The sequence below is a fragment of the Tupaia chinensis genome, unplaced genomic scaffold (genome assembly GCF_000334495.1).
Source record: "Tupaia chinensis unplaced genomic scaffold, TupChi_1.0 Scaffold000256_1, whole genome shotgun sequence".
In the NCBI taxonomy this organism is placed as follows: domain Eukaryota; kingdom Metazoa; phylum Chordata; class Mammalia; order Scandentia; family Tupaiidae; genus Tupaia; species Tupaia belangeri.
In genome coordinates this window covers 740,387-752,588 of record NW_006159736.1, presented here as the reverse complement: position 1 = coordinate 752,588, position 12,202 = coordinate 740,387, and the positions used below count along the sequence as shown (strand labels likewise).

General features: G+C 34.9%; 1 protein-coding gene across 1 annotated transcript in view; it reads left to right on the top strand.

The window, feature by feature from the left end:
• The first annotated feature begins 11,974 nt into the window (after positions 1–11,974).
• The window catches only part of LOC102471395 (40S ribosomal protein S6), an 835-nt gene continuing 607 nt past the window's right edge, over positions 11,975–12,202 (top strand). The window contains exon 1 of the mRNA XM_027772131.1: positions 11,975–12,202. This exon is cut by the window's right edge and continues 607 nt beyond it. Coding sequence (XP_027627932.1) covers positions 12,010–12,202 — 193 coding nt within the window. The 5' untranslated portion in view covers positions 11,975–12,009.

Here is a 12,202-nt window from a genome sequence, read left to right as displayed (position 1 = left end):
TGCATCAGAAAGTATATATATATATATATATAATATATATATATATATATAAACTATACATATATACATATCTCTATATATAACAATATATAATATAAAACTCCAATCTAATATTTAGAACACAAAAAAAGAAAATACTCTTTTTAAATACATGAGTATCTTTTATAATCATGATTTTAGTTGCTCTTCTAGTTCAGCAATATTTTAAACATGCAAATGTGGACATTTTTATTTCAAAATGGGGCCTACTAGTTTACCTTGAAATGTTGAATAAAAGACTACCCATCAAAATATATACTAATGGGAATCTATAATCGAATGACTACAGCCATGGTTTACATTAAAAAAATCACTAAAGCATGGACTTTAAAAAATCAAGCTATTTCTCAGCAAAGGTTGTAACCTCTTCTTTAAAGAATAAAATATTTTATGAACTTTAGTCTCCTGATGCCAAAATCAGTGTTAAATTGTGCCAACTTGGTTCAATAACAGCATTTAGTCTTGGTTGATTTTATCTAGCTCTCACTGTGAATTGGTCTCCTGAGCCTTTGACTTTGTTTCTTTCAGTCTTATCACTTAGTTTCCATAGTACAAAGACTTCATTCCAGAGTCCAAGTGTGAAGGTATGAGATAAAGATCAAATTACCTGTAGAAGAAAAAGAAATGGATGACTTATCATTTTTCCACATTCTTAAGATTTCTAGGTGAAATTTCCTACACATAAATGTCACTTAAATAAATGTCTGAAACAATGAAATTTTCTTTTACTGAGAATGGCATTAGAATCGGTATAACTTTGTGTGTGTGTGTGCCTATGGGACTAAATTACAGACAGAGCTTCAGAATTTGTTCTGCTAGCACCTCTATACTTTTAGGAATGAAATTTATTTAATCAAAATGATTGGAAAAGGCTCACAGAGGCAGTAGCCATAGAAATAGTAGGAAGTTATAAATAATATCTGTTACAAAAATTTTATTTCCAGAACCAATCATTTGTGTGTGTGTGTGTGTGTGTGTGTGTGACTAAAAAAAAAAAAAGTAAAGGAGGTAATGGTCATATATTGTTTCTTTTGACAACTCATTCTGTTGCATAGAAAGGCTGGTATATCTTAACAGATGAGAAATATACACATGAAAGAAAAACACATCAACAAATTACATCATACATTTGTACTTTTAAAGATGAGTTCGCAGGGTACATGTTTGATACTGTAAAAATCTATCTTTGCCTGCAAGTATTTCCAATTTCTGTCAGGGAAGTGGATATTGCTGAGTAATAAAAGAACAATCTTTATAACTGGGGCCTAGAAATTGACCCCTACTCCTCAGATGTATTGACATGTATGTTCATTAAGAATGTGAGGGACATGCCTACTAAGTCTCACATCTTGCCCCACAATGCCTCAAGGGTCCTGCTATGGGATAACCTTGGGAAAACATCTAAAACACAGATATTTGGGGTTTTGTGGAAGACATATTCCTGATTCTCTTGCTGATGGCTCATTCATCAGAGGGGTATCTTTAAGCTCAAGGGCATGCCCCTACCTTTGGTGGTCTCAGGGTTTGTAGATCAGGGAATCTGCTGGCCCACACTCTGATAAATTCCAATCAGGGCATAGCAGGCTCTCTCTGGCAGAGTTTACCTGCATATTTAAACCTGTCGTGAAGAGCCGAAGTACTGACTCACATGCTAAGGCCTAAAATAAATTAGGATAAGCCTACAAAAGGGTGAAACAGTAAAACTAATGAGAACCAGACAGGAAGCCTACAGAAAAGGGTAATATACCCTACTTCCCCTTCATACCCCTTTTGATAATTTTTTTATCAGGCTCTGAGGAGTGAACTCTGTAGTGTATGGTGTATGTGTGACGGAAGGATGCTTGTGCACTGCAGACCAGCATTGTGGAAGCAGTAGCTGGAGATTGTTCAGTATGGATGGGAATAATACAGACTTTGCAAACTGTATAAAAGGTTTGTGAGTCTACGGAGGTTTTGAACACTGTACAGTATTATTACAGCAGGAGTGCATCATTATGGCCTAGAAATCTAGTTAGATTCACCTCTGAAATAAAGATCAACATTGCATTTGTGTTTTTTGTTCTCTTAATATTTATCTTAAAGATAATCCAGTTGATATTTTTAGGTTTTCCTCTAATACATAATTTTCTTGTCTTACTATTTAGGATAAACAAAGACACAAAGAGTTTAGCTTTTAAAACTTTCCTAACAATCTCAATTTTATATCAAATTATACTAGTTTTGAATGAAAATAATGTATCTGTAGATAGTGCTGAATTGCATAAAATTAATTATTACATGTACAGGTTTTCAGTAATTAATTCCAGTAAAGCCTGTAAAATTCCATCATGAGTAGAATTACATGCTTCTTAGCCTCTTCTTTGCCAATGTGAAGATTGTTTTTTCTCTTTTGAGACCAAATTAAAGTGACATAGAATCATAAGGGTCAGTCAGAGAAATATATTAGGTTTCATAGAATATAGAAGACTCAAGCTCTTGAATTATGGTGAGTTCCCGCAGTTTCCAATGTTTGTAAGTTTTCACTTACAAGGTGATTATCTCCCAAGGATGAATGGGGAAGTCAGTATTGACAATGCCAGGGCTGTTGCTGTGCACATTATCCAGTCATACCTGAACATACATGAACAGTGATATTTGTCCAGGGCCTCAATCATGACCCCTAGTACTGCTATGGAATGTTCATTTCCCCATTTTATGAGGTTTTCATGAAAGGATGTTTGCAATCCCAAAACTTAATTCACATAGCTGAATATTTTGAGCATTAGAGTAAGTGTGTTTTGTCCATATCAGTAAAATATCTGTGCTCACTAAAGAGGCTTCTACTATTAGTCAATGAAGAAAAAGAAGAACTTCAGACTTTTAATTTGGATTGATCATATTTAAAATAAGGAATTTCTATGAGGCCTTTAGATTATATTTTGAATACTGTCACTTTAAATCTAAACAAGGTTTGGAAATTGTGGAAACTTTTAAGCCATGCTTATTTCAGCCCCATGAAATAGGCTCTCTGGTATGAAATCTGATAGGACATTTGGATAGTGCTTGAATGGAAACACTTTGTTTATTCATTATATTTTCATGTGAATGAAATTAAGTAGCATCTTAATAGGTGCAAGTATCTTAAATATAGTCTTGGGAGTCTCCTAAAGACTAACTGCTCTTGAGAAGATACAATGCACTACTTTTTAAGCATTCACATTCTATTTCTTTATACGTACATACAACATGACTCTATACTCTGGCTGTATACAAAATCAACTGTGGGAATTTAAAAAATAATTTTGATGCTTGGGCCTTACCCCAAACAAAGAGCAGAACACACACTCATGCATGTTGCATGCACACTTACACACCCAGTGCTTAGCTGTTTCTTTGCAGTTGTACTAGAAAAAGCCTATCCCAAATGTTAGGGGGGAACTGCTCACTTCTTTTGTTTTATAAACAAATAATCTTCATTCTAGACTCTAAGATGCATACCATGGCTGTGGATAGATCAGGATAAATTAAGAAAGAGCCCAAAGATAAACATTAAACAATATTCAGTTTCCAACATTATAAAATAAAACTTTTCAATAGCATAATAGATGATATAAAAAACACTTATTGAGGAAACATTTTTAAAATTTTGGCAGCCAATACCTAAGAGTTTTAGATAAAATGGGTATAAATCAGGAGGAGGGAAAATCTTTTCTTTCTACCTTAGGAAATTATGAGTAGAAGGAAAAAGAGAAATAGAAAATGAACTGATGTGTCACATTCTGCTTCTTTGTCCATTTTGCTCCTATAAGCATTGTTCCTAAGAGGAAGAGAATTCTTGTGTTTCTGCATCCTGTTTGGGACACTGAGGAGATGCCACTTTGTAATCCAATAATTTGGACTATAGCTATATTAAAGTTGACATTCCAGAAAGGTTGGGTCCCTAAATCAAAGCTTTTCAAGTTTCCCTTGATTTCTAAATGACATTGATCAGACCCAGAAGTAGCTGAGGGTCTAGCTAGGACACTTGACAGATGATAAACCATGCTGGTACAGAATAAACTTGCAGTGTGTTGGGGAGGATACACCTTGGTCTGAGAATGAATGGAAATACAAACTAGATGATAAGAACCAAGGTGAAGTCAAGCTCAACAGAGGGTATTACCAGAGAGCCTTGTCTGAGTCAAGAGAAGAACCATGAGTAATCAACTGATGACTTCAGCATAGGAGGCCAACTCAGCAACCAGTCACCTAGTAGTCAATTGTCACTGCCTCAGTAGATACCAGCCAGCTCACTCTCTGGGACCAGGCAAGGCTGTAGACCCCCTTATATCATGCTCTATGTGGACATGCATGTTGTACTTCTTTCTCACTATGTTTTTAAATGCCATACTATGAAGAGGAGTAAGGAGAAAGTAACTTACTAAAGAGACTATGCTGAAATGATACCAGACTAATCATTTAAATTTTAACTCTATTAAGACTAAACTAGGTTTGTTTGTTTATGTTTGAATGTTTGTTTCTTTTAACTAGCAGATCAAAACTTGAGAGAAAGGCCAGATTAGTCATAGAAATATTTTGCCTGCAATCTGAATTATAACATAAAACATATGTGACATATATTGTTAGAAATTTAGCTGACAAGCCAGGGCATCTATATTATAATTTCTGCTTATACCATGTATTTGCTTCAATTGTAATTCAAAAGAATTAACTGAGACTGAAAATACTTTTGAAGTTAAGCTTTAGTCAACTAACTACCTATCTCAAATAAAAATTCAAGTTTTGAAAATATTTGCTAGATGCAATGAATCTCATTGATACATAATCCAATTAGCAATTGTAGTAATATGTTCAGGCTGCCATTACAAAATACAGGGCTGGATGGTTTAACCCAAAGAAATTTATTTTCTCATAGTTTGAGAGACTGGAAGTCCAAAAATCAAGATGCCAGTAGGGTTGTTATCTGGGGAGAGCTCTTTCTTGTGTTGAAACAGCCACCTGCTCATTGTATACTCACATGACTTCTTTGTTATATGCACACAGGGGTAGGGAAGGAGAAAGAGATGAGGGGAAAGAGCATCATCTCTCCTTCCCTCTTATAAGGTCACCAAATCCTATTGGAGTAGGGTCTCAACCCCTATGACCTCATTTAACCTTAAGGGCTTCCTGAAGGTCGTATCTCCAAATATAGTCACATTGAAGGTGAGGGCTTCAACATATGAATTGGGGAGGGGAAATATTCAGTTCATAGCAGCCATAAAAATCCAAATATCATATTTTTAATATGGTTCTGTTGAATTATAATTTATGTATATAAATATGATGTTGGTAATCTAAGATACTGAAGCAACTTCCAAAGAAAAGTAATGAATTAAATTACCCCCAGTATACTTCTTGTGTTAAAATGCTCTTTAGTGGCTGGAAGGTGATGTGGTAGTTAAAGATGCTAGATTCCCACACAGCTGACAGTGGTTTGAGTCCCAGACCTGGTGACTTGCTTTTTCGCTTTCCCTATCTCTCTCTCTCTCTCTGTCTCTGTCTGGTCAAATTAAAACAAATAATAATAATAACAAATGGAATTAAATAAATATATAAATTTTTAAAATGCTCTTTAAACTGGTAACCCATGTATAGAGCATACAGAAATGTTTAATAATTTGCATAGTAAATTGGCTACCCATTCTACTTGTTATTAATTCTGAGAAAAAAAGAACTCACCATATTTTCAGTTTTGGAACTGATCGAACATAAGATATTTGAATTGCTACTATGAAAACATTCATTTAAGCTAAAACATTTGTGGAGAATAGCTAGTTAAGTAAGAAGCTGCTTTATTTAGCCTTTCCCAGGGTCATAGCCAATAAATTAAGCATATGTAATTGGCATAATATTTTGGAATTACTATAATGATACAGTTTTCATTCCTTGTCCTTATAAACCATATTCACCAGCACTCTATGCCATTTCAGCCACAGCCACAGGAAAAGGGAAATGCTTTTTAAGAGGCAATAGTCTCTACCTCAGAGATACCACATACAGTTATGCAGGTTGTGTACTGCATGAGGTTGCCACATTAGCAAGACTCCTGTTCACATTATAGATATTGTGATTTGCATATTTATTTCCACAAAAATTTTCCAGCAGATGGCAGTAAAATGTCTTATTCTGATAAAATGAGTACAATCTAACAATTTTCTGACAGGTAGAAATAAAGTTTGTTGAGAAAAGATCATCTTTCTCTAATTTGTCAAGAAGGCACTGAACTGACTAGCTCATGAGGGATATACTTCATGGGGGACTGAGAAGAATTAAGTGGGTCATAACAATTACTGTCTCATAGAAATTTTTGAATAAATATTAGCTACTAACACTACTACTACAGGTACTATTACTGTCATCTTGATCATTGCTCCACAGGGACAAGCATAGTGTACCCAGGTTATATTATTTGGAAGAAGGGAAACAATATAGGATTATTTCTTTCATTGAAAGACAAAAATCTGTAAGATATTATCTTTGAAATCCCAGTGAGTGTTTTAAATAAAATGAATATTCAAAATGGAAGTGACTGGTAAGTTTAATTTTCTTCCTAGTACAGTAGGAAGTGAGAGTCAAGGACTCATAACAAACATTACTTCAGTCCTAAAAAAAACTACTGTTTTTGAAAGAGAAACATCGTATGTCTCCACTTAACATATACTGACTATCTGCACTATATAGTGGAGACTGAAAGACTGAAAGACATAAAAACATTGAAAACAGTTGTGGACACTAGAGACAAGTGTGGAAGTAGGATGGGAGAGGAGAATAGTGTAGAGAAGGAAATTAGGGAGAAAATGGAGAAGTAAGACTTTTGTGGGATACAGAAATGATTTACTTCCTGTTGATGATAATGTGTATAATATTCTCAACTGGACTGGTCTGTGGTATATTTCATGTGGGATAAATTCTCTTTATAAGCTAAATGATGTATATGCAATTGAATGTATAAAATAAATAAATAAATATGAATTTTTTTTAAAAAAGAAAAGCTACTATTTTTTTTCCTGATTTTTGAATGAGATGTTAGCTGACAGCAGTGCAGATATATAGGTTTTATGGATCCAGAGATATAGCAATTGGGGCTGTCAGTCAACTATTGTCCCTATAGCAGGTTCTCTTGAAAGGATATCTGAGTGAGACCCATATAAGGCCACCAGAGGTGTGAATAAATTTTCTGATTCTGTTTTATGTGTTTAAAGACATAAAAATAACCCTCCTATACATGTCTTTAATAATACATAGTAATATGAAGCAACAGAATGAAAGGAAGAAATGTACAACTCTACTATAATAATAGGAGATTATTGTACTTTCAATAAGGCAAAAAATGACCAGACAAGATTAATAAAAAAACTGAGGAGTTGAGCAATCCTATAGACGAATTGAACCTAACAGACATATATAGAACATTCTACACAATAGCAGAATAAATATTTTTCTCAAGTGAACCTTGAACATTATCCAGGATAGAGTATATGTTAACCAAAAAAAGAAGTTGTAATAAAAGCTTAACAATTGATATTATATAAAGTATCTTTCTTGATCACAATAGAATGAGTAGAAATCAATCATAAATGGACAAATGGAAAATATAAAATATTATATACAATCTCTAGTTACATGCACTCTTAAAAATACAGTAGGTCAAAGAAGAAATTACAAGGGAAGTTAGAATATACCCTGAGAAAAAGGAAGTATACAAAAATGTATGGGATGCAGCAAAAATAGTACTAAGAAGTTGATATCTGTAAATGCTTATATTAAAAAAGAAAGGCCTCAAATTAACAGTCTAACTTGATTCCATAAGAAACTACAAAAAGAACAAACTAAATGTAAAACCAGCAGTGGAAAGAAATTAAGAAATATTAGAGCAGAGATAAACAGAAGAAAAAAAATAGAGAAAAATCAATGAAACCATGAACTAAGTCTTCGATAAATCAATAAAACTGACAAAACTTTAACTGGATTAAATCCAAAAGAATACATTATTACTGATTTTACAGAAATAAAAAGGAATACAGGAGTGTGCTATTGATAATAACACATCAACCAATTTAATAATCTAGACGCAATGAACAAAGTTCTAGAAATGCATAACCTATCAAAACTGAATCATAAAGAAATAGAACATCTGAATATACCTAAAACAAGTAGGAAAATAAAATCAGTCACTAATAAAAGAATCTCAAAATACAAGAGAAGCCCCGGACCAGAGGACTTCAGTGGTAAATTCTACCAAACATTTAAGTAATAAATAACAGTAATCCTCAAACACTTCTTAAAAAAATGGAAGAAAAACACTTCTAGATTTGTTCCATGAGGATTCGATTACCCTAATACCCACACTAGACAAAGACTCTTTAGAAAAAATAAAATACTCCTGATGAATACTGGTGCAAAGATACTCAACAAATGCTAACAAGCAAAAGTCAACAACATTTTTAAAGAATTATACATTATAGCCAAGTGAGATTTATTCCTCAAATGGAAAAATATTACAACATACAAAAATTGATTGATATGGGGCCAACAGGTGGCACTGTGATTAGAAGCGTTGGACTCCCAGATGGCTGATCACAGTTCAAGACCAGGACCTGGTGGCTCTCTTTCCCCCCTCACTCTCTTTTTCACTCTCTGTCCCTTCTGGTCAAATTAAAAAATAAGTAAATAACTAAATAAACCTAAATAAAATAATTCTAAAAACAAAATTGATCAGTATAATATATCACATTAATGGAATTAAAGGAAAAAACCCTATGCTATGAACATTGTGAAAAGAAAACCTAATGGAATGGAAGAAAATATTTGCAAATCATATATTTAATAGGGGGTTAATAACCAGGATAGATAAAGAATTTCTATGGGCCAACTGGTGGTATGGTGGTTACAGTGACTGACTGGATCCCACATGGCCAACTGTATGGTTCACATCCTTGGGTCTGGGTTGAAAAACATGCCAGGCATGTGGTCATGATGCCCAAAATCACAAAAGGAGAAATGGAAGAGAAGGATTGCAGTGTGACCATCCCTTGGGATGGCCAAAACCACAGATAAAGACAAGATACTAAAATTGGCAAGAGAAAAGTGTAAAGTAACTTACAAAGACTATTCCATCAGGCTAACATTGTCTCTCTCACTGGAAACAAGGCAAGCAAGGAAAGAATGGGCTGATATAGTCAGTGTTAAGAGAGAAAAAATTCCAAACAAGATTACTATACCCAGCAAGATTATCCTTCAAATGGGAAGAAAAGACAAAAACATTCTCAGATAAACAAAACCTGAAAGAATTTACCAACACCAGACCAGCTCTTCAAGAAATTCTGAAAGGAGTACTATAGCAAGAATACTAAAGAGACAGACAGAAATAAGAAAACAAAAAACAACCAAGAAAATGGCCAACTTAGTAGTTGGGATGAGCCCTGAAAAGTTGATAATAATGTTGAATGCTAATGGATTAAATTCTCCAATCAAGACACATAGATTGGCTGAATGGATAAAAATATAAAAACCATCTTTCAGTTGCCTGCAAGAAACACACCTCATGGATAAAGACATACACAGACTAAAAGTGAAAGGCTGGAAAAAGGCATTCCATGCAAATGGAAACCAAAAAGGAGCTGGAGTTGTGATACTGATTTCAGACAAAATAGACTTTAAGAGAAAAACTGTAAGAAGAGACAAAGGGCAATATATAGTAGTAAAAAGAACTAATTCAACAAGAAGATATAATGCTTATAAATATCTATGAACCCTGCTGAGGAGCACCAATATGCTGTATCTAAAAGGAGAGAAAGCCTGCCACACAGTAATTGTTGGGGAACTCAACTCTCCACTATCTCCTTTGGACCAATCATCTAGACAAAAAGTAAAGAAATACAATATCTAAATAATACCATGAATAAAATGGACTTGACAGAGATCTATCTACCCCAAAACCATGAAATATATATTCTTTCCCCCACATGGAACCTTTTCAAAGTTTGACAACATGAAGGGACACAAAACAAGCCTTTACAAATTCAACAACATAGAAATGATATCCAGAATCCATCCATGATGGAATTAAACTTGATATTAACTTTAGAAAGAACTAGTGAAAATACACAATCATAGGGAAACTACATAACCTCCTTCTGAATGACTTCACAACTACTGACAAAATTAAGGCAGGAACCAGCAGTTGGTGTAATGGCTATGTCACTGGACTCCCATGTAGTCGACTGTGGTTCAAGTCCCAGACCCAGTGGCTTAAACTTGCTCCGGGCACATATGCGTGCATGCCCAAGATCCCAAGAGGAGAATGGAGGAGAAGGGATTGCTGTATGGCTATCCCCCCAGGGGGTGATTTCTCGCTTTCTGCCTCTCTGTCTCTCTGTCTTTCTGGTGAGTGCACACGCCCTATAGCAAAAACCTCTCCAAAAAAAAAAACAAAAACAAAAAAAAAAGAAATAAATATGAATATTAAGGAGTGGCCACAGAGTAGATATTTGTTGTAGAAGATTCTTACTATTTCAAGAACATTCTCAGATAAACAAAACCTGAAAGAATTTACCAACACCAGACCAGATCTCCAAGAAGTTCTCAAGGGAGTGCTGTACCAGGAAAATTAAATACAGACACAGAAATAAGAATTCAAAAACTACCAAAATGGCCAACTTAATCATAAGGACAAGTCTGGAGTTGAATATTATATCCCAGAATTTAATTGGGAAGATCAAACCACAATAGAAGATAGATTAAGTACATGAGACTGAACTTGTGAAATAGCATTTTGTGACTTTTGACTAAAATATTGCTATTTTTCTTCTAGGCTTTCTTGTCCGGTTTTAAGAGTTTTTGTCCTGTCTTGAGCAAATAAAAGTGATAAATAACCCCCCCCCCCAGTGGGAGATCACCACATTGCAATTCCTTTTTCTCCATTTTCCTCTCAGGATCTTGGACACACACACACACACACACACACACACACACACGCACACACACACATGCCTAGAGTGAGTTTAAGCCATCAGATCCTGGACTCAAACTGCAGTTGACTACGTGGGAGTCCAGCACCAACTGCTGGTCTCAGTCAACTGATTTTTGACAAAGGGAACCAGTCACTTTAGTGGGAAATAAATCTCTTTATCAAATGGTTCTGGAAAAACGGTATCCACTTGCAGAAAGAAGAACTTGGACCCCTATCTCTCTATATTAATAAAAATCAACTCAAAGTGAATAAAAGATCTAAACCTAAGACTTTAAATGATAAAACTATTGCTGGAAAACACTGGGGAAACTCTGGGAGACACTGGTGTAGGCAAAGACTTCTAAATAAGACTCCCGAAGCACAGGCTATTATTCCCAAAATAGATAAGTGGGATTATATCAGATGAAGAAGTTTCCGCACAGCAAAAGACAGTAATTAGTGTGATTCAATGAACCTAGGAATGGGAGAATATTTTTGTAAACTATGCTTCAAATAAGGAACTGATAACCAGAATACACAGAGAACTCAGTTTACCTGAAAAAAATAAATAAATAAAAAGATCAACCCAATTAAAAGATGAAAGAATGAGTTGAACAAACAAGGCTCTAAGGAAGACATATGAACAGCCAAAAAGCATATGAAAAAATGCTTAGCACCCCTCATCATAAGGGAGTTGCAGGTCAAAACCACAATACCACCTAACCCCAGTCAGAATGGTCAAAATTAAAAAAAAAAAAAAAAAAAGATAAGTGCTGGCGGGGCTGTGGTGAAAAGGGAGCTCTCCTTCAACTTGGTGGGAATGTATATTTGTCTAGCCACTGTGGAGAACAATATGGAGATTTCTCAAAGATCTGAAAATAGAACTATCATATGATCAAGAAATCCCACTCCTGGGTATCTACCCAAAGGATAGAAAAACAGTAACACTCAGTCAGGGGCCTCTTTTTCGTGGTGACTCGGAGGAGGTCAACTGCTTCAAGATGAAGCTGAATATTTCCTTCCCAGCCACGGGCTGCCAGAAACTCATTGAAGCAGACAATGAACGCAAACTTCGTACTTTTTATGAGAAGCGTGTGGCCACAGAAGTTGCTGCTGACGCTTTGGGTGAAGAATGGAAGGGTTATATAGTCCGAATCAGTGGTGGAAATGACAAACAAGGTTTCCCCATGAAGC